The sequence below is a fragment of the Panthera tigris genome, chromosome B4, assembly GCF_018350195.1.
Source record: "Panthera tigris isolate Pti1 chromosome B4, P.tigris_Pti1_mat1.1, whole genome shotgun sequence".
NCBI lineage: Eukaryota > Metazoa > Chordata > Mammalia > Carnivora > Felidae > Panthera > Panthera tigris.
Genome location: NC_056666.1, coordinates 41,615,688 through 41,636,992, shown reverse-complemented (window position 1 = coordinate 41,636,992; position 21,305 = coordinate 41,615,688). Strand labels below are relative to the sequence as shown.

General features: G+C 46.5%; 1 protein-coding gene across 7 annotated transcripts; it reads right to left on the bottom strand.

Moving 5' to 3' along the window:
• Window positions 1–335: 335 nt before the first annotated feature.
• Window positions 336–19,372, bottom strand: PEX5 (peroxisomal biogenesis factor 5). Of its 7 annotated transcripts, none has more exons than XM_042991699.1 (16): window positions 19,207–19,371; window positions 18,403–18,635; window positions 18,031–18,066; window positions 17,636–17,768; window positions 17,290–17,421; window positions 11,433–11,538; window positions 10,156–10,246; window positions 9,647–9,757; window positions 9,308–9,400; window positions 8,847–8,942; window positions 4,050–4,193; window positions 3,780–3,850; window positions 3,174–3,386; window positions 2,424–2,589; window positions 1,938–2,095; window positions 336–1,761 (listed from the first exon to the last, which is right to left on the bottom strand). In XM_042991699.1, the coding sequence occupies exons 2-16, from the start codon at window positions 18,547–18,549 to the stop codon at window positions 1,560–1,562; spliced, it is 1,899 nt and encodes a 632-aa protein (XP_042847633.1). In that variant the 5' UTR covers window positions 18,550–18,635; window positions 19,207–19,371; the 3' UTR covers window positions 336–1,559. The 7 variants fall into 7 exon arrangements, with proteins under 7 accessions (XP_042847633.1, XP_042847631.1, XP_042847632.1 ...); XM_042991697.1 differs by having other exon boundaries at window positions 8,847–8,966; window positions 19,207–19,370; XM_042991698.1 differs by lacking the exon at window positions 19,207–19,371 and adding an exon at window positions 18,914–19,003 and having other exon boundaries at window positions 8,847–8,966.
• Window positions 19,373–21,305: the final 1,933 nt, after the last annotated feature.

Sequence of the window (21,305 nt, the reverse complement as noted above, 5' to 3'; positions counted from 1 at the left end):
CCGTGTTTCCCTTTATAGTATCATCATTAAGTATGAAAAATGCACGATTGTTAACCATCAGTCTCTCCTGCTGAACCGTAAGTTCCATGGACACAGGGACCTTGTACATCTTATTCATGGTACCAGGCATGTGTTAGGTGCTCAATATTACTGGATGGATGGATGGGCAATCAATATACTAGTGAGAGTTTGAAAGGCAAAGAGAGAAGAAAACTGTTGAATGCCAATCCTCCAAACACCAACCCACCTCCCACACCCCAACTTCTCCCCTGGCAGCAGAACTCACACCCATGTCAGTTCCACTTATTCTTCATACAAATTTTATTCATACAGTTTTATTTTTAAATCATTTACACATATTCATACAAAGAAAAATAAATTTCAGGATGGAACCTTGGGACCGTGGTAGTTTAAAAAAAATCTCTCTGATCATTAGCTACTGAAGACAAGGCAAGAGGCTTAGCAGTCATTTCTGGGGGTCAGTGGATCTCCCCACGCAGGGGGCAGCTGAGGACATTCCAAGCTGCTCCCTCACGTTCCCTCAATCTACACCTTGTGAAGGTAATATGCGGGAAGGGGATTTTTCAATGCTCTCCCCTAGAAACATTTAAAGAAGTTCAGCAAAAGGCTTACGGTAACACTGAACCGCCTCTCTGCTAGGAATCTGGCAAGACTGCAATCTCCGAGCCAACTTTCTCAAAGAGCTGGCTCAACTCCTACTCGCACGCCTTTCTAGGAGGGGGGCTTGCTGCCCTCACCACACCCCGCAGCCCACTTGCTCTGTCCTCCCACCAACGGCCCCAGAACAGAGCCCTTAATCTGATCCCATCTGGTCCCTTCTAGGTTCATTCCACAAACAAGCATCCTCCTACCCCACACACACACACTCTCTGTACAGTTGACCCCAGCCACTCCCGGGGACCCCTCAATGATGACGCCAGCCTTACTGCGTACGGCACCGCACCCAGGGCACCTGACTACAGTCGGGAGAGGTCCAGGCACAACCGAACTGTGGGCACCCCCATCAAAACTCAGCTCTGCTGAGCCAAAGCAACACTTAAATCCAACAGGCCGACTCCTAACACGCCATCCCAGGTACAGTCATCACAGAGGTGCACGGTAGAAGAACCCGCCACCCACAACTGCCCAAGAAGGCTGCACTATCACCAGTTCCCAGTAAAAGGGGGGGAAAGGACGGACATTACAAATGTGGTAGACCCTATCAGAAACGGCAGCTGATGACAACAGTTACCCTAGATCTTTGGGTCCTACCCAAAAAAGCAGCACCAAGAAAGGGCATGATGAGCAGAGAGATCTGTAACTGGGGTGTACAGCCCCTGAATTACCAAGGGACTCAGAGTCGACACAGCTCATTTTCCTACAGTTACGTAGGAAGGACACAGACTACCCCCCACCCCCTACATTGAGGCAGCTCCTGAGAGGCCGTACCGCTTGTGGTCATCAGCCCACCCCCTTGGTAGGTCCATTTGGGGAGAGGGAGTCACATCCAGAGCAGGGACCCCTCCAAGCAGACACTCACAGGGCAGCCCATCCCACTGTCACTGGGGCAGGCCAAACATAGTTAGGAGCGTGGGCAGATCCCGGGCATCAGCTGCCCCATAGGCATCACTCTGGCCTAACATAGACAATGCCAAACGTAGGGTGCTCCAGATATTCTCTGACATGGCACCCCCTTCTCCCCGAGGGCCCCGGCTTTTCCTCTGCATGTTCAGGGCCTCCAAAAAGTGCTCCACAGCCTCCCTGTAGGGAAGAAAAGTGAGAGATGGTGAGCAGAACATCACTGGAAGGAGACAGGTCAGCCGGCCTGGGGAGAAGGCTGGGGCTAGTCAGTCAAATACAGGATCAAAGAATGAGGAGCCGGGGTCAAAGGCAGGGGGAAAGAATTTGCCCATTAATTACTCAAGAGCTGCTCTCACCGGTGAGCTCCAAGGTTGATGCAGCTGATGCCCAGGTTATAGCGGGACCGTATATAGCCAGGCTGTAGCTCAAGGGCCCGACGGTAGGCAGCTACTGCTTCTTCACTCTGGTTCCCGTTGGCCAGGGTGGCCCCTAGCTTATTCCACAGCAAATAGTCCTGGGATAGGAATGGAGAAGGGTTAGAAACAAGAGCCAGGCGCTCCAATTCTGCCCGTCCCTCCCCCTGGTTCACCATTCTGTTTAGCTAATACATGTTCCTTCTGTTCCTCTGTCCTCCACTATTCCCTGTGTGCCACAGTGCAACCGCTCTCATCTCACGCAGACTCTCCACAGTCCACATGACCCTGTACTCCCAGCCTCCTTTTCCCAATTCTCCCATGGCAACCAGTCTCCGGAACGAAATCTCCCATGACTCCGAAGTTGCCAACAAATGATTCTTCAGTAAGACACATTCATGTTCTATTTCTATTCCTCCCGAGGCTCACATTGGGACGGACGCTGAGGGCAGCTGTGAAACAGTCCACTGCCTTGTCATACTCCCCGCTCAGGTTGAAGAGGACTCCCAAGCCACACTGCACATCAGGGTCAATGGATGTAGGGTCCAGGCGCACAGCAGCCAGGAAGAGCTCCTTCACTTCAAGAAATAGGGAGCTGGATAAGTAGGGGGGAAGGAAAAAAAAACAAAAACACAGACATAGGTGGATGGATGTGTCTATATTCCCACCCTCCCAAAATATTTCCTTAGTCACTCATACCCTTGAGATTCATCAGTCTATCAGTCCTCCTCCGACCCCCAAACTCCACTTTAGAAACCTGTTTTTCTGTTTCATGCCGGCACTGCACCATGGAGTGCGGACCTCCTTCAAGTGGATCCTGGGTCTCCCATCCCACTCTTTTTTGTGTGTCATTTTTTTTTTAATGTTTACTCATTTTTTGAGAGACAGACAGAGACAGAGCATGGAAAGGGGAGGGGCAGAGAGAGGAGACACGGAACCCGAAGCAGGCTCCAGGATCCGAGCTGTCAGCACAGAGCCCGAAGTGGGGCTCGACCCACAAACTGAGAGATCGTGGCCTGAGCCGAAGTCGGACGCTTCACCGACTGAGCCACCCAGGCACCGCCCGCATCCCACTCTCAAACCACTGAGTCTAAGTCCATCCCAGCTTCCCAAATCAAGATCCTCCCTCTCCTGGGACTCCGGTTACCATCTGTCCTCCCAAGAATCCCTTGCACTCACTCCGACAACAGGGATCCCAGGATGCGCTTGCTGGGGCCCTGTCCCGCCCCACCGGCCCCTTCTTCGCCACGCACGACCAGATGGGCATAGGCCGGTGTGTAGCGCAGCCAGTCTCGCAGGGTTTCGCAGGCCTGTCGCTGCAAGGACTCGTTGGTGAAGCTCACAGCCAGCGCCATCAGTGCCGTCCGGTTATCTGGCTTTAGCTCCAGACACCTGTTTGGACAGAGGTGGGCAGAGCTGGCATCTGCAGGACACTGGAATACGGTCACGGAATGCAGAGTCATGACAGCCTCACCTGCCAGCTCCCTCAGATTACGAGGCAAAGGAATCCTCCACACGTGAGTTACTAACAAAATTACAGATATGAGAAGGCGGGATGTTTTAGCAGCCAAGGAACCAGTAAGGGTCCCACATATACAATTAACGGCTCGTGAAGAAACGTAACCAGGTGTCTCCAATTCCCTCCAAACCTTAAGAGTTTCGCCACAAGAACACACTCTCGCTAGTGACCGGAAAGAAGACAAGGATCTGGGTCTGGGACGCTAGCGTTCTAAAGGCTATTTGGAGGGCCTCGGAAGCACCTCACCCCACCTTTCACGCACTCACCTCCGCAGGGCACTGATGGCTAACAGTTCTTGTTCATTCTCTGCCTGGGTGGTACCCAGATACTGCCAAGCCTAGAAAGAAGGTGCCAGATCCCATTACTCGTGTATTCACCTTGCCACCCTCCTTTCCTCTGGCTTCCCCCTCTCCACCCTTACCCCCCGACCTCAGGCCACCACCCAGGCCCGCATCCATCTGCACTGCTCTGTGGGGCTTCCCGCAAAACTGAAGGAAGCCGTGTCTCACGTGAAGGCAGACCAGTGAGTCACTCACTTCCATGTGCTTGGGATCCTGCTGCACAGCTGCCTCAAAAAGCAGCACCGCATTTGGCAGGTCCCCCTCCTGAAGCCGCCGGAGCCCTTCCTCAAAAGGCTGGGGGTGGTCACGCAGGGGGTTCTCCTCCTCAAACTGGTACCCCTACAGGGAAAGGAAGCCAAGTGAAAACCTCTGGGACAGAGCCGTCGCAGGCAAAGCAGAAGAAATGGGAGATGACAACCCACACAGAGGTGGAGAAGTTGGAGGCCTCCAAAAAGTATCCGAATTAAATGCCAACAAATTTTCCAAATTATAAAGGGGATCGTCTAGGACTACAGTAAAATCATTCGGTATCGTGCTCATGCTGCTGTCTCCTGTTCACAATAACTGAAAAGCGAAGGTCTACAAACTGGGATCCATGCTGGGAGTAAGCTTATTTTAGGAAGTCTTTAAAGGCCTGTATTTCTACATCCTTGACTCTCACTACTGGACAGAACACATTTCTTACAAGATCCGCTTATAGGAATGAGATAAGCTCTCCTCAGCTATCCAAAGGGCATTTCTTGGGGCACCTGGGTGGCTCAGTCGGTTGGGCTTCTGACTTTGGCTCGGGTCACGATCTCGCATTTGTGGGTTTGGGCCCTGCATAGGGCTCTGTGCTGACAGCTCAGAGCCTGGAGCCTGTTTCAGATTCTGTGTCTCCCTCTCTCTCTTCTCCTCCCCCACTCACATTCTGTCTGTCTGTCTCTCTCTAAGAATAAATAAACATTAAAATATTTAAAAAAAGAAAGGGCATTTCTTGTTTTCCTGCAGCAATGTGATAACAGATAACGGAAATGCAATTTGGACTCAGAGGTCCTGCCACTCAAATCCCACTCTTGCCTAGCTCAGAGAATCACTGTGTGCACTGACTGGATAACATGTATTCAAGCACTTTGAAAACTTTAGTTGTTCCCTAATTTCATTCTTGAAAGTTACTAATATTAATCTGTATCTCATAGTAAATGAAACCTAGATCCCAAAATCCTGATGGCAAAAAATGCTTCAGAAAAACACCGTTCTCTTCTGGCTGAGGATTTCTCATTTCAGGGAAGGATTATGATGCTATGTGCAAAGCTTTGTCTATTGGTATTTCATGTTAGGCAAAGAGGTAATAAGGTAAAAGGGAAGTCTCTAGTAAGCCGCATGACTTGGGACAAGCAAATAAAATGTTCCTCTCTGGGGAGTAAATAGTTACCATCACAAAACAATATACCAGAATGAAAAGATGCAAAATACCAGGCAGAGCCCTTCTAAATGTAGCTAAGGACAAATAAGAATGAAACCGTCTACAATAAAGACGTGAGTGAGGCCCTTTTTCACTATTACTACGGAACTGCTAAAGAACTGGAAACACCTAAATTTTACCAGCCAAATTCTAAACCATCATAAGTCATCAGATGAAAATCACTTGTGACAGACAAAACTTAAATAATTACAGTGGAAGTCTAAGAAGCAAGATATATTACAGGAGATGGATTAGGAATAAATGTATTAAAAGTATATTCATGTTGAGAATAAGTAGTGCTCCTGGGATGTCTCTGTACAATACGAAAACTCTGAAGGTAGAAAATGACCTTCGACCAGGGATCAGCAAACCTTTCTCATCAGGGCCAGATAATAAGTAATTTGTCACTAGTCAACTCCACCTTTGGAGAGAGAAAGGAGCCACAAATATGTAAAACACATAAGCATGACTGTGTTCCAATAAAACTTTATTTATGGACACTGCAATTTGAATTGTATATAATTTGCACAGGTTACAAAATATTTCTTTTCATTTTTTTCAACTGTTTAAGAATGTTAAAACCACTATCAGCTCATAGGCCAGGCAAAAACAGTTAGCAGGCCAGATTTACCTATGGGCCATAGTTTGCTAACCCCCATCCTAGACATAAATCCCTCCACAACCAACTTCAACTATCGTCTATCATCGATCTATGTTTTAAGCCACCCTGTAGGAAACAGAGATCATTGTCATCTATAACAAAATTTCCTAATGAAATCAATTCCTGCCTCTCAGAACTACAGAGTTCTGAGATTATTAATTACAGAGTTCTGAGATTATTAATAATCAAGTGAGATTATTCACCTAAGTCTTATTATCAAAAAGCATAAAATACTATTCATAAAATAGGCATCATCCTCAAAAGACAATGTAACAAATCAATGCCATCAGGAGGTTCTCCAAATACACTCTTGTCCATGCTATCTGTCCTCCTTGCCATTTTATCAACTGCTGATCAAAGAGGAATTTTTCAAAATTAGAACATTTGCATAAATGGAAAAAAGAATATGCGGGAGGAAGCTTCCAACCAAAAGAATGCAGCATGAGCTTATGATCACTGTTGCAACCTAAAAAGTCTAAGCCGAGCCAATCAGGTCTGATCCACTGTCTGGTCTATTCCAAAATCTCACAGGATCATGTAGCAGAAATAGGATACTATTAAGAGTCTAGCCCATCAGAGAAACTTCTTTATGCTAAAGGGATACAATATGTGCTTGAGCTACAGATGTTGTCTTGAAAATTTAAGGACCATCCAGTAAAAAAATAGTATATTCAGAGACCCATGAATTTATATGACAATCAGGATCAGATCCACATTTAAAAACAAAAAATGCACTATTGACATATAATTCAATAATAGTTAGCATAGGGGCGCCTAGGTGGATCAGTCAGTTGAGTGTCCAACTCTTGATTTCAGCTCAGATTATGATCCCAGTGTTGTGGGATTGAGCCCTGCATCAGGCTCTGAACTGAGCATGGAGGCTGCTTGGGATTCTCTCTCTCTCCCTCTCTCTCTGCCCCTCATCCCCTCTTAAAAAAAAAAAAAAAAAGCATTCAAGAAAATTTTATTCCACCTAGCATGTCATTAATATGAGAGCAAAAAATGCTAAGAAATGCTACTCATACAAAATCAATGATATATCTATATTTATTAAAAGCATGGAAATTTTCATCTAAAATATATAATTTGCCACTTGTAAGATGATGGAACTCTGCAACTTATCAAATTGCTTATACAAATTAATAAATGTATTATGTGCAGGTACTTCCTTCAGTTCTTTCTCCTCAAAATTCCACAGAAGAAACTCTTATTGTGGCAAAACATAGGGCAGGGTCCAAGAAGTAAGCTCTCTTCCCTATAAGAGGATAGCTCTTAAAAACTAAGACTGAAATAAACAGTAAACAAAATCCCATTTTTCCCAGTACTAAGTTTTTCATTGGCTTTCAAAAGCTAGCCTTTTCTTTTTTTCTTTTTCTATGTGAGAGAGCAAGAGTGCACGAGCAGGGGAGAGGGGCAGAGTGAGAGAAAGAAAAAGTCTTAAGCAGGCTCCACGTGGAGACCGACTCAGGACTCGATCCCACGACCCTGGGATGATGACTTCAACTGAAATCAAGAGCCAGACACTCAACCGACTGACCCACCCAGGCGCCCCAAATGCTAGCCTTTTTATAGTTATCTTGAACCTTACTCTTTCCTACCTTTGCATAGCTCCCCTATGTCAAGATCTACCTCAGACATCCTGCTTTACATCTCAGGCCCTGGTTCTAGCCCCAGAATCCTTTCCCAACCAGATCTGAGCTGAGAAGAGGTATTGCTACTCTCCTCCCCAGTTCCTGTTTCGTCTCTTCCAAAACCAAACAGTTCCCTCCCTTCCCCCTCATGCTTCAGCTCAGCAGTTCAATTCTTTTTTTAATTTATTATTTATTTTGAGAGAGAGAGAGAGAGAGTATATCCCAAGCAGGTTCCATGCTGTCAGTGCAGAGCCCCAAGCAGGGCTTAAATTCACAAACCGTGAGATCATGACTTGAGCCAAAATCAAAAGTCGGATGCTTAACCGACTGAGCCACAGGTGCCCCCTCAGCAGTTCGGTTATTACCCACATCCCTAAATACCTCACAGTCCCAAAGCAGATTTTTTTCCACAGTGATACCTCTGAAACAGCATAAGCTTCTTGGTCTAAAGTATATGCTATATGCAAAACTAGATCAATTTTCACCAATGACTGCTGGAATATTTTCCTAACATTTAAGTTATTTAATATAATTCTTTGAAAACACCTAAATTGGCACAGGTGGTCAGTACCTACAGGAACAGATCCAAATTTAAAATGAATTTGTGAGTTAAAAAAAGTAAACAGAGGGGCGCCTGGGTGGCTTAGTCGGTTAAGCATCTGACTTTGGCTCAGGTCATGATCTTGCGGTTTGTGGGTTCAAGCCCCGCATCGGGCTCTGTGCTGACAGCTCGGAGCCTGAATCCTGATTCAAATTCTGTGTCTCCCTCTCTCTGTGCCCCTGTCCCCCCCCCTCCCCCCCCCCCCCGGCACTCACGCTGTCTCTCTCTCTCTCTCAAAAATAAACATAAAAAAAAAAAAGGAAATAGATATGAAGGTGGGAAGACAGATAATCTACCAATTACCACTCTCTACCAAAGGGGTACCTATCTCCTTAAAAATGTTCTCAATCAACCTCCAAAGCAGAGCTCTTTCATCTAGGTTCTGAATGCATCATGGGCAAATCTCTATCATAGGTACTATGTCACTGTATTACCATTATTTGACAAGGATGGTCTATTATTATTAATCTTTATACCCTAAGAATAAAGCATACCTTCAAACACTGGAGAGGAGCGGGGCAAGGGAATGATTTAGACCTCCCTTCATGGAAAGGGGTTCAAGGAAGTAATTACTTGAAAGTAGGTACCCTCCAAATTCAAGATTAAAGGAGGCACAAAACAAGGAAACCCTGCAATCTGAAAACCGAGTTCTTACCTTATCATAGGAAGCAGACGTGAGATCATCATAGTCAGAGAGCCAGGGATGAGCCTCTGCGTCCCGTTTCGCCATCTCCTCCAACTCTGCCTGCAACTTGTCCCAGAAATCGACATCGGACTGTAAGGAAGGGAAGGCAGATAGAAAAAGGAGATCCATCATGACCACCCCACCTGACGCTCAGCGCCGCTAGGATAGATTCCGTAAGGCAGTAGTTCTTAAATGTCAACGCATTTAAGATCTCCTGAAGAGCTTTTTTAAGTGAAGATTCCTAGATCCTACGCTCAGATCCTGATTCTGCAGTGTGAGCTGATGCCCTACCCCAAGCATTCTGACACAGAGGGCCCAGGAACACTAGGACATACAACATTCGTGGTATGTTTCTTTGCTGTTAAAACACCCACTCTCTCCAAAGGAGTATTTTCTCTTGAGGTGGCTGCTCCTGTGCTACCTGCTCTCACCTCTATAGCTGACTTGGCTCGTTCAAACTCCATATCGAGGGCAGCTGTGTTTACTGGTCTTGTGAACTGGTCAACCCAGGCATCTGATGTACCCTGTGACAAAGAAGGATGGTCAGACCGCCACCAACTTTCTACTGACTAAATACCCACTAAACACCAGCAACCTGCACACTTCTGAGAACATTCTCAGGATCTCTTTCCCACCCACTCAGGACCTCGATGCTACCAAGACAAGCTGGCAATAAAATCCCTTCCCCGTCTAGGACCACTGAACACTGAACCCAAGGCCTGGGGCACCAGCCGGCTCTCAAGTGGGACTGGGAAGTGACAATGTCCTACCTGCTGCTGTATAAACTCTGCTGCCCACTGTTCTGCCTGAGCTCGGCCCGACCCTGCACCGGACTCCAGGGACACCTGCCCCTCGCCAATCTGCCGCACGAATTTCAGGAACTGGGGCACAGAGACACACATAGGCCACTTGGGAGAGGACTTCCAGGTGTGCACTCTCAACCATGCCCAAGAGAAGCCTGCACTCACCCTCCCCCTGACCATCTCTAGCTGTAGGCAAGATTTGCTAAAAGACCCTGAAAAATGTAGAGAACAAAAACAAAGGAATTTCTGGCTTTAAAGATTTGAGAAGACACAGAAAAGCAAAAGGGTGAGTATGCAAGGAAGTGAGGGAAAGAATGCTGAAAGTAAGAGGCAGGATGCGAAGTCTCTATTCTCAAGACAGGAAGGAATGGACCCGGGATCTTATTTCCTTCTCTTTAAACTGGGGTATGAAAAGCTAGACTCTTGGCTTTGAAGGCCAGCTCTGCTGGGCAAAATAGCAGTGGGATGTGGCTCACCTCAGAGTTAGCCAACTTGGGGTCATCCACCTTGGCCACAAAATCACTGGCTGTGTGCTGCAGATCCTCCTCAGGATGATATTCATCATACCTGGAACAGGTAAGGGCAAACGGGTTCCACACACTCGTCTGCCACCACCTTCCCCATGCTATTCCCCACCCCCCAGCCCCTGGCATCACAGTTCTTATCAAGGAAAAGACACACATTCTTGTTGAGGTCCTACAATTCCAATTTACATTAAAAAAGGACACTTGGCAGGGTTGGGGGGTGGGGGTGCCTGGGTGGCTCAGTCCGTTAAGCATCCAACTCTTGGTTTCAGTTCAGGTCATAATCTCACAGTTCGTGGGTTCGAGCCCCACTTCAGGTTCTGTGTTGACAGTATGGAGCCTGCTTGGGATTCTCTGTCTCCCTCTCTCTCTGCCCCTCCCCCACTCACACTGTCTCTGTCTCTCTCAAAATAAATAAATAAGCAAAAAAATTTTATAAAGAAAAAAAAAAAAACACAGGCAGAAGTGGCAAAGAACTAGCTACATTCTCTTACTTCTCCCATTCACAAACACACCTTTGCAGAGAGAAGGAATATAGTAGCAGCCTCCAAATTAAAGAGGCAATAGGGTACGTAAGGTAAAGTTACAAACTTCTGGTTACGACACTTAGGATTCTTGACTCACTCACACTTTGAGTAGGGGTAATAATACAAGTGAGAACCTTAACACTGAAAATGAGGGGAGGTGCTTAGGTGACTCAGTCAGTTAAGTGTCCGGCTTCAGCTCATGTCATGATCTCATGGTTCCTGAGTTCAAGCTCCACATGGGGCTCTGCACTGATGGTGCAGAGCCTGCCTGGGATTCTCTCCCTCTCCCCTTCTCCGCCCTTCTCTCAAAATAAATAAACTTTAAAAAAAGGGCGGGGGGGCTCCTGGGTGACTCAGTCAGTTAAGCATCCAACTTCAGCTCAGGTTGTGATCCCACAGTCTGTGAGTTTGAGGCCCGCATCAGGATCTCTACTGGCAGCACAGAGCTCACTTCAGATCCTCTGTGCCCCCCGTCTCTCTTCCCCTCCCCCTCTGGCATGCTCTCTGTCTCTCTCAAAATAGAAAAGAAAAGAAAAGAAAAGAAAAGAAAAGAAAAGAAAAGAAAAGAAAAGAAAAGAAAAAAGAAAATGAGGGGACTGCAAATCAGTTTGAGAATGCAGATGTAGGAGGTGAGGGAGGCTGAGAAAACTACCCAATGCTCCTTTCACAGGGATCCATCCAGAAAGAAGTAGCTGGACTCACCAGCGATCAGTGGCAGCTGTTCCCTCAGGCTCTCCCAGCCACAACTTCTCCTCGGACTGTTCCAGATATTCCTCAGCCCAGCGGGCTGGGGACACAGACAAAGGATCTGCAAGGAACGGAGTTGGAGAAATCACACTGGGCTCAGTGAGGGTCAGGGAAAAGGAGAGTACCACGCATATTCAACTGACCCTCTTAACCAAGCCAAAGCAGATAAGACCCTACTGAATTCCTCAGAAAGTCCTGCTCAAAAGAAAACACTACTAAACTCTCAATATCCAACCCACTCCCAAGGGGCCTGGGGCCAAAGTTTACTGGATTGGAAACAGGAAAACAAATGAGGAGACTCAGAAAAGGAGTCCAAACCCTTTTGCTTGAAGTGCCAGAGGCCTCAGTAAGAAATAGCAGGCACTTGGGGCCTCCACCTTCCTCAAAGGCACTACAAGAAACTGGTAAGGAGCTAAAGGAGAGCGGAAGACCTCTGGTCTGGTCTCCATCGACAGAGCTCACGCTTTCCCAATATAACAAGCCTCGTATTTCATTGTAATAAAGCTACCAGGAGAACCTGAGAAGCAGAATGCTGGGCTAGAATTAAAAAATACCTAGGGCCACTCTTCCCACTGGATGTTGGTTTCATTTTTTTAGTTGAGATGCAACATGCAAACATGAATGTACACAAAGTGTACCAAGCGTAAGCATACTGCTTCATTAACTCCACACGTGAATACACGCAGATCACCACCAGCCACATCAAGACACAGAACGTTTCAGACCTCTCACAGGCTCCGTCAGGCCCTCCCTCCCCCAAGAAGAAACATTATTCTGACTTGTCACTTTTGATTCGTTTGTTTGTTTTTTGGTTTGTTTATTTTGAGAAAGAGTGAGAGAGCAGCAGGGAAGGGGCAGAGAGAGGGAGAGAGAGAATCCCATGCGAGGGATTCAATGCAGGGCTCGAACCCATGATCCATGAGATCATAATGATCTGAGCCTAAATCAAGAGTCAGATGCTTAGCAGACTGAGTCACCCTGGTGCCCCTCACTTTTGATTCATTTTAGGCCTATGTTTTTTAAGTGTAATTCTAGGAACTGTCCTAAAAGCTCTAGTGACAAAGGGCACTGCCACAACATCATAGTAAAGATTAGCAAGGTAACAGATTGAACGAGGGCACTGAACTCCTTCTCAACCTCCAGGACTTTGTCCTTTACTATTTTGGGGCCAGGGGGAAAATGAAAAAAACAAAACAAAACAAAAAGCACTAAGACATTATTCAAAGGGGCCCTAAAGAGGGGTACCTGGGTGGCTCAGTCAGTTGAATGTCCGACTGCAGCTCAGGTCGTGATCTCATAGCTCATGAGTTCAAGCCCTGCATCGGGCTCTCTGCTGTCAGCCTATCTGCATAGAGCCGGCTTCAGAAGCTCTGTCCCTCTCTCTCTGCCCCTCCCCCGCTTGCACTCTCTCAAAAATAAATATTTAAAAAAAAAAACAACAACAAAGGGGCCCTAAAGAATGAGTCAACACAGACAAGGCACCAGCCAGCAGTGTGCTTTCCTTCTGCCCTGCATCCACACTTCTCCACATCAGTACTGAAATGGTCATCCTATCTTTATCCCCAGTTTGGAGATCTGTCATTGCTTTCAACACAGAAGGCAGATGTATCCCTTTGGTATTAAATGTCTACTCCATTTAACTGAGACTTTGCCTGAACGATTTCAACAAAGTAAGCTCAACATGTGGGAAAATAATGTCAAAATCTGGAGGAGAAAAAAAAAGGGGGATACAGACTCTCAAAATACACATAACTATAAATATCACTAATATAATAAATTAAGATATGGTTGACATTTTTTTTTTGTCCTTAATTTCAAAGACTCTCAACATTTTTATCCAGATTCCCTCACTAGTTATTATGGGCAATAGACTGCTGGCCCAAAAGTGGAGACCTAAGAAGGAGACACATAATACTAAAGTAGACTTTACAGTGCCTTCTGATCCCTTCGTCCCATTCTGTTGAAAATTAACCACCGCTCCTCTTACTCTCCAGCCACTCCTTACTCTCAACTAGAGTGTTTTCCAGAAGCATACTCTGGCCACAAATGCTCCTCAAATTAGAGAGAATGCTATTTTTTGTGAAATGCTCCTTTCAAGGACAAGAAGCAACGGAAAAAATATAAAGCATCTGGACTTTAAGAGACATGAGACAGATTAGAAAAAAAAATCGCAGGATGAGAAAAGTCATCCTCAAATAGCTGTAATTTGGTATTTGGCCATATTTAGCCATCAGACTCAGAATTTTCTGGCATTGTGAACCTGCTCCAACAGAGTCAAAGTGAAAGAACCAGAAGAATTCTGTTTGGCCCTCACACTGTTTTTTGAGAAATTCTTACAGAAAATCAGACCTATTTGGATACTGGAGATGGGAGCAATTAAGGCCTGCAGAGGAGAAGGGGCTGTCCTAGCTTACGTAAATCAGTAGAGTCAGAGCCCACAACCTTGACGCCAAATATCCAATTCAGAATGTTCACCTTACTTACTTTCTCGTTGTGTGTTCCTTCCACCTAGGCGCATCCAGCCCAAGCTCAAAAGTCAAAAATTCAGAACTTCCCACCCTCATCCATAAACATTCCTGAGTTTGCTAAATAGCCCAGTGGTAAAGAATGTAGGTTCTACTTTGTCCATAAAAGCCCAGAAAGACTGAGTTCTTACTCTGGTTCTATAATTATGATTCTCTATTTTATTGGATAAATTATTAAATCTTTCAGTGCCTCAGTTTTATCACCTGTTAAATAAATTTTTATGTTTCTCCCTAAAAAAAAAAAAAAAAAAAAAAGAATGTAGGTTCTAGAGTCAGCCTCCAGGCACTCAAATCCCAACACCACCTCTTATTCACTGTGCAAGTTACTTAACCCTTAAGTTTCCATTTCCTTATCTATAAACAGATATAAATAGATCTATGAATAGAGATAAGAACAGCTACCTCATAGGATGGTTGTAAAGACCAAAGGAGATAAGGCATGCGTGAGGCACAGGGTAACAAATGTTCTCTATTATTAACATCACTGTCTGCTCACAGGGAGCAAACCCATAGGGAAAGCAGAAAACATCACAATGAGATCGTTACTCCTTTTATTCCACAGTCTGTTCCTCTGCCACAGGGGGAGATCTGTTGCCATTCATCGTCTGCCACTGCTGCTTGCCTACAGCACAGGTCTCTCTCTCGTGATTACCAAAGGAACCTCACACACCAGGTTAGCTGAGGCTGCCTGAATTCAAAACCCCTTAAAGACGTATTTCATCCCTGCAGCCAAGTCATAAGATGGGGAATTATTTGGCCCAGGAGATTTAGGGGTAGGGGTCGGGGGGGTGGATTCCATCAAGAAATATGGCAGACTGAAAAATGAGCTTCATGTGGCAAATGGAATAATTCTGTAACTCGACTGTGATGGTAGTTACAAATCTACACAAGTGATAAAACCGCATAAAACCATAAACACACACACACACAAAGGCATGTCAAACCAGTGAGATTTAATACACTCTGTGGATTGTACCAATGGCAGTTTCCCGATTTTGATATCGGACATAACAAACGGTCATGCAAAATATTACCACCAGGGAAAACAGAATGAAAGATACACAGAACAGATACACAGAACCTTCTTCTACCTTTTTTGCAACTTCCAGTGAAACTATCAATTATTTTCAAATAGAACAAGACAAGACAATAAATGCACATCTAGGTTCTTTGTAAACTTGAGTCTGGAATCTTAACAAGAGGGGTTTGAAAATAATAAGGATTTAAAGCATATAACCTTTCATCTTGAAGTCAACTTATCCATAAAGTAATAGGTAACCTATATCATCAATATAATAATATCAGCCACAAATGTTATGAGAATAATAAAAAGTGAATGACCAGAAAATTAATTTCCTTTAGCTTTCTCCCAGATCTCAATTCATTTGTTCAATAAATACTGAAGGTCCACTACGTACAAAGCAATAACTAATGCAATTGCACATTTTTATGAAGGCAGGCCCCAAACAGCTCAACTTCCCTTTCCGGCTCTCCCTATCCCTGCCTCCATGAAGCAGGCACAGTCCCAAGAGAACAGACAAAACAGAAGAGATCTCCCAAAGAGAACTTAATGAGACAAGTCCAACGTGTTTTTCTAAAGGTAATTATAATAGAAATCTCATCAATCTCAATGCTTACGGTAGCAATAATTTTTTTTTCTGAGTTATCAAAAATGACACCCACGCATTACAACAGAAGTCTCTCTACAATAAGACACAGCATTTAAGCCTACAGTTTGTATGAAAAACAGTGTTGGTCTGGGGGAGTGTCTTTGTTACAGCTCAGAGTTTCACTTGAGGAAATTCCACAAAGAAGATTCTCAATGATAGTGTAATGGCTCTAAGTATGGAGCCTGGAGTCAGAAAGATAGGAGTCTGAATGTCATCTCTGTTACTGAATGACTTTGGATAAAGTATTTAACCTTTTGAAATCTCAGTTTCTTTATCTACACAATAGGGAAGGAATACCTACCTTGTAAGTATAACTGTGAAGACCAAATGACTTTAAGATTATAAAGTGCAAAGCATGATTCAAGAAACAAAGAATATCTGCTGTTCTACCTTAAACTCCAACTTCAGCGTTGGAGGAAAGGGAGTCATGTTAAAAGAGGCCAACAGCTTTTAACTGTTAGATTTGGGGTTTTTTTCCTAAATACAGAAAGCCCTACTTTTAGAAGAATAAAAACGATGGAGGGAGAAAACAATTAGGTCCCTTTAGTGACCTCAGGAATATTTAAAAACGATGACAATGTGAATGCCCTGAGAGTCTTCTATAATCTCTGTAACTTTGTCCATTTGTATCTCTTGTTATTCTTAATTTGTTAAATTGGAAAAAGACTAACAAGTACTTCCCTTTGACAGCAAAGAAGAAGAGGAAAGCTGAAGAGAATGCCCTTCCCCCATGCCCCTATTCAGACAGGCCTGGGGGAAAGGAATCAATCCCGAGGGACATAATGAGCATGGACCCTCTCAAAGAGCAAGAAATAGGCTGGGACCCTGAAGAGCTTAGGGTGCAGGCCCACCAGTAGAGCACCATGGTTAAGCCCACAGGGTCTGGAATCATTCAAACCCAGAGTCAAATCCCAACTCCACCACCTACAAAACTGAATCACCTTTGGCAAGTCCCTTAATCCCAAAGCCTCTGTTTTCTTATGTATATGCTAGGAATAAAAACAGTAGCTATCTCGAGAGTTCTCATGGGTTTTAAACAGACAATGCATTCAGAGCACTTAATACAAAATCCAGAACATGATAAATAAATATTAGCTATTAATTTTTATTATCATCATCAGGATATGGTCTTTGCCCTCTAAGACCCTGTACTTCAGGCCCTTGAACTCCCCAATCCCACTTTCCAAGGCCTCAACTCTTTTCAAGATGACTTAATGCCAGAATCCCACAGGCTGTGCTGAATATTTCTTCCTGGGCAATACTGCCATTCATCCAATCTGTGGATCCTCACCACCAAATTACAGTAATAAAGTTCCAGATAAGAAAGAAGTACCTAACCCCTCGTGTTCTCTCTCCCTGTCCTCTCTCCCATTCTCTTTAAATAGAGGGAGATACAGAGATGCAGAGATATAATCTCCAAAATCTCTTATCCAGTTCAAACCCAGTCCCCTGCTTCATATAAGTTTCAACAATTCCCTATTATCACCTGAGGGAAATCAGGTTCAGTGCCCTAGAGAAATGAGTCAAGAATCCAGAAAAGTCATAGAAGCTAAAATTGCTCTATATCCTAAGATGAACTGGTGAACCAAAGAGAACTTTGCCCCATGCAAGCCTCACCTGTGACTTCAGAGATGAATTCTTGGGACCAGTCAGTCTCATTATAATCCTGAGTTACATCCACAGCATCTCCAGCTGCAAGAAACTCCTGGGCCCAGTTCTCAGACAAGGCCAAGTCTGCCACACCAGGAGCTTAAAAGAAAGAGAGAGAACTAAGAAAAAAAAAAGAAATACGTATCATTCTATCATGCCTAAGGAGCCCTCAGTGCACATGAAAACACTCTGTCCCATTTGTCTCCTTCTGCATCTCAATTCCCCAATGCCAGCAGCATCCAAATATGGAACCCCCTTGGCCCTCTCTGCAGGGAAAATGGTGAACTCCCCTCCCACCAGACTCTGGACCCACCTCTCTGGGGTGCCTGGCGGAAGTTTGACTGTTCAATCTCTTGCATCTCTGCCAGGAGATCATCCATCTTGAAAGTCTGAGGGGCGCGGGATACAAGTGGTGCATTCTGGTCCTGGAGAAATTCGGCCACCAACTGCCAGGAGAGACGTGATGAAATGAACTCAGCAGGAGATAACGCCCCATGAATGGGGGATGCTAAATACAAGGAAAGGGAAGCAAAGAAACTATAGATTTGCAAACACTCAAAAGAATACATTTTTAAAAGCAAGCAGGTGGAATAAGGCAAATCTCATTTGGTCAGGAAGGTCCACAGGTTGAAATATGGGTGAGCCAAGCTTAAAGTGAAAACGCAACGGGCAAAAGAAAAATGCAACGCAAGAGACTGGTATGTTTACCTCATCTTCCGAGGCTACTCCCAAAGGCTTAGAGACCTAAGACAGAAGAAAAGAAGGGGGGGGGGCAATATGGTACAGTGGTGAAGACCACACACAACTCAGTTAAACAGGGGTTAAAATTCCAGCTCCGGCATGTATAAATGACCTTGAGCAAGTCACAAAACTTCTCTGAGCCTCAGTTTCTTCATCTATAAAACGACCGCCTTCATCCGTCTGAAGATGCACAATGCTTAGCGCGGTGTTAAGTAAACACTCATTAAGTGATAACTATCATTTGCAACACATCAGAGAGAGCAGTTATCCCCCAGTGTTCCTTTGCCCCCCCCCCCCATCCCAGGCCACCGCTTGTGTTTCTACATCAAAAATACTCACCGCCTCAGAGGCGGGGGCTCCTGGGGGCCAAGGGCCGGGCCTCAACCCCTCCTGCCGAAGGGCCTTGTCCTGGGTGAAGTGCCCGGCCAGCTTCATGAGTGGGTTGGCACCCCCGCATTCGGCCTCCACCAGCTCCCGCATTGCCATGGTGACCGCCAGCTCACTGACGGGCAAGGGTTTGGAACTGAGGTCCGGCAGCCAGATCCTTCCCCAGCCCACAGCTCAGCATGTATCTGGGGGAAGCGGGCAGACGTCCGTCCCAGCTGGTTAGCCCCTGGCCACGCTCCACCCCTGTGCCTTTTGCTACGGCCCCCACCTCTGCCAGGAGGTCCGAGAGGGGGCCGGTGCCCTCCTGCCGCCCCCCCCTCAAAGGCCTCCGCTTTCAGTCTGGGCCTCTCCGGCCGCCTCCACGACTGCGGGGTCGGGCGGCGGGACCGGCCGGCAGCCACCCCCTACAGAAGGGCCTGGACCCCATGGGTCTGAGGGGGACAATTCCGCGATCGGGCTGTACCGGAGCACTGGCCGGGCAACGGAGAGTGGGAACGCCGCCGAGCGTAAGCCGGGTCCCCCACACCCGCCGTCGTCAGGCGAGCTCCGAGGGGGAGCCATTCCTTCCCCCGTAAGTCACCTGAGCCCCTCCCCCTCATTCGGTCGGTCCCGGCCCACCCCTGCCGCCCCCTGCCCACCCCTTTCCCCCGCCCCAGTCACAGCTCCGGCCCCGCCCCCTGGCACCCGCGAGGATCTGGCCAGGGCCGAGGAAGACCGGGAAGGTGTCCTCGCACCCCCTCGGGGCCCGGCGCTCACCGTCGCGCGCCGCGCCGCACGACCCGCCAGGGCACCTGGTGCGGGCAGAAGGGGGAGGGGAAGGGAGGGAAGGGAATGGGGAACCAGGGGCGGGGCTCGAGCTTAAAGGGGCCGTGGCGGTCGCACAGCAGCCGCGGCCCGGCGAAAGCTGTTTGAAGGGGCGGGGCCTTAAGACTGCGACGCAGCGTGACGGGAGGGGCCGTGAATCTTAAAGGGGAAGAACGCCTTAAAGGGGAAGTCTCAGAGTGGAGACGCAGAACGTTCAAAAAGATCACCGGCGCTAGGACTTGTTTGATGGAAAGCTCAAAGAAGAGTGGAGCCTAGAGGGGCTTCCTGAGCTTTGGGGGAAATCCAAGGGCGCATAATCCTGGACCCAGCTCCTCCTGACCCATCCTTGACGGCACATTGTGACCCAAGGGGATTCCCTGCCCTTTCTGGGCCTCAGTTTCCCCTTCTAAAAAGGGGCTGACTAGTCTTTTGGTAAGAGAAAGTCCCTAACGCGGGAGTCGCGAGGGTCAAATCCGAGGCCTCCCTCAGCCTTCTAGGGATGCCCACTTCCAAATTGCCCCTACTGGGACATCGTCACAGTCTCCTTGGAGACAGAGGCCTGCCCCCTCCCCCCAATCCCTCTGCCACCTCTGCGTAATGGGGAAAATAGCACTGGATGATGACAATTCCGGAGACTAAAATTGGGTCCAACGCATCCTGAGTCCTAAGCTGGTAACATACAACAAAAGTGCACAGTGAATCACTCCTCTCCCTTCCTTCTTCCCTCACCACCGTCAAGGTCACCATGGTGGCCACATTCCCCACTGCTCCAGACTGAAAGGATAGACATGATGCAATAAATGATTTTTAATCACAGAATAAGCCTCAGGCTCACCATCTGCCAAAGAATTGGCTCTGGTGTCAAACTTCAAGTTCACTGGGAAATAAACCCTAATATCTCACCTGGCTCCAAGACCAAGAGAGTCCCGGTGCCATAAAGAAGGGCGGAAGGTGCTCAGAGCTGCTGGTAATTGAGCAAGGATGAGTTAGTACCAAAACACGGAAGCACCATCCCAGTCCGGGGTGCAGGAGAGGAGGCAGGTATACAGCAGGTGGCGCTCTGGACCAAGCTTGTTTCCTGGTGTCCCGCAGATTTCAAAGGCCGAGGCACAAGGGGACCAAAGGGTCTTGGCTCGGTAAACTCATCCCTGGGAAAGTAAAGAGGCTGTTATGACACCTCAGGGGAACGGAGTGGCAGGGCAGACCTGAAGATTGTGCAAAATTTCTCCTTTTCCTTACTTTTTCACCATCTTCCAGACCCCCCCGCCCTTTTCCCTGGAGAACACATATCCCCGCCCTTGCCTGTTCACTGTTCCCAGGCTGCCCTCTCGAGAGAAAGAGAGAGAGAGAGAGGGAGAGCGAGAGACAAGAGCAAGCGACAGAGAGAGGAGAGGGGAAAATGCCTAGTAGCTAATAAACTAAACCATGCCAAGGAGGAAGGGGTGCTCTCTGTAAAGTGTAAAGGAACCCTGGAGAGGGTAATGTTTAACAGAAAGCATATGATATGGTAGAATTTTAGAAAATCAAGGCAACCGGAAAAGACTTCTGAGTACCATTCAAACCGTAGCACACACATAACCACCTACTCTGCTAGGAGTTTAGTAACCGATTAGCAATAATTCATTATGTGCCCACCTGCTAGGAGAATGATAATAATGATAGGAACTGATGTTTATTTAATGCTTACTAAAACCCAGGCATTGCACTAAACACTTCATGGGTATTAGTGCTTTTAATCTTCATAATACCCTCTATGAAATAGGAATCACCAACCAACCCCACTTTACAGATAACACTTACCCAAAATCACACAGCTAGGAAGTCAAAATTCAATCCAGATACAACTCCAAATACCTACCCATTATGCAACACTGCCTCCCAGTCTTAGAGAAGCCTTGTTGATAAGCCCTGGAGAACTTTGTCTCCCAGTCCATAGAATTCTGCACAGAACCTGGCCCACAAGTTCAAGGGGGACTCTGGTGCTAAGAAAAGACTAATAAAGCTAGTTAGGTGTTCAACATTCAATTTATTGATGTTTTAGATTTAAAATC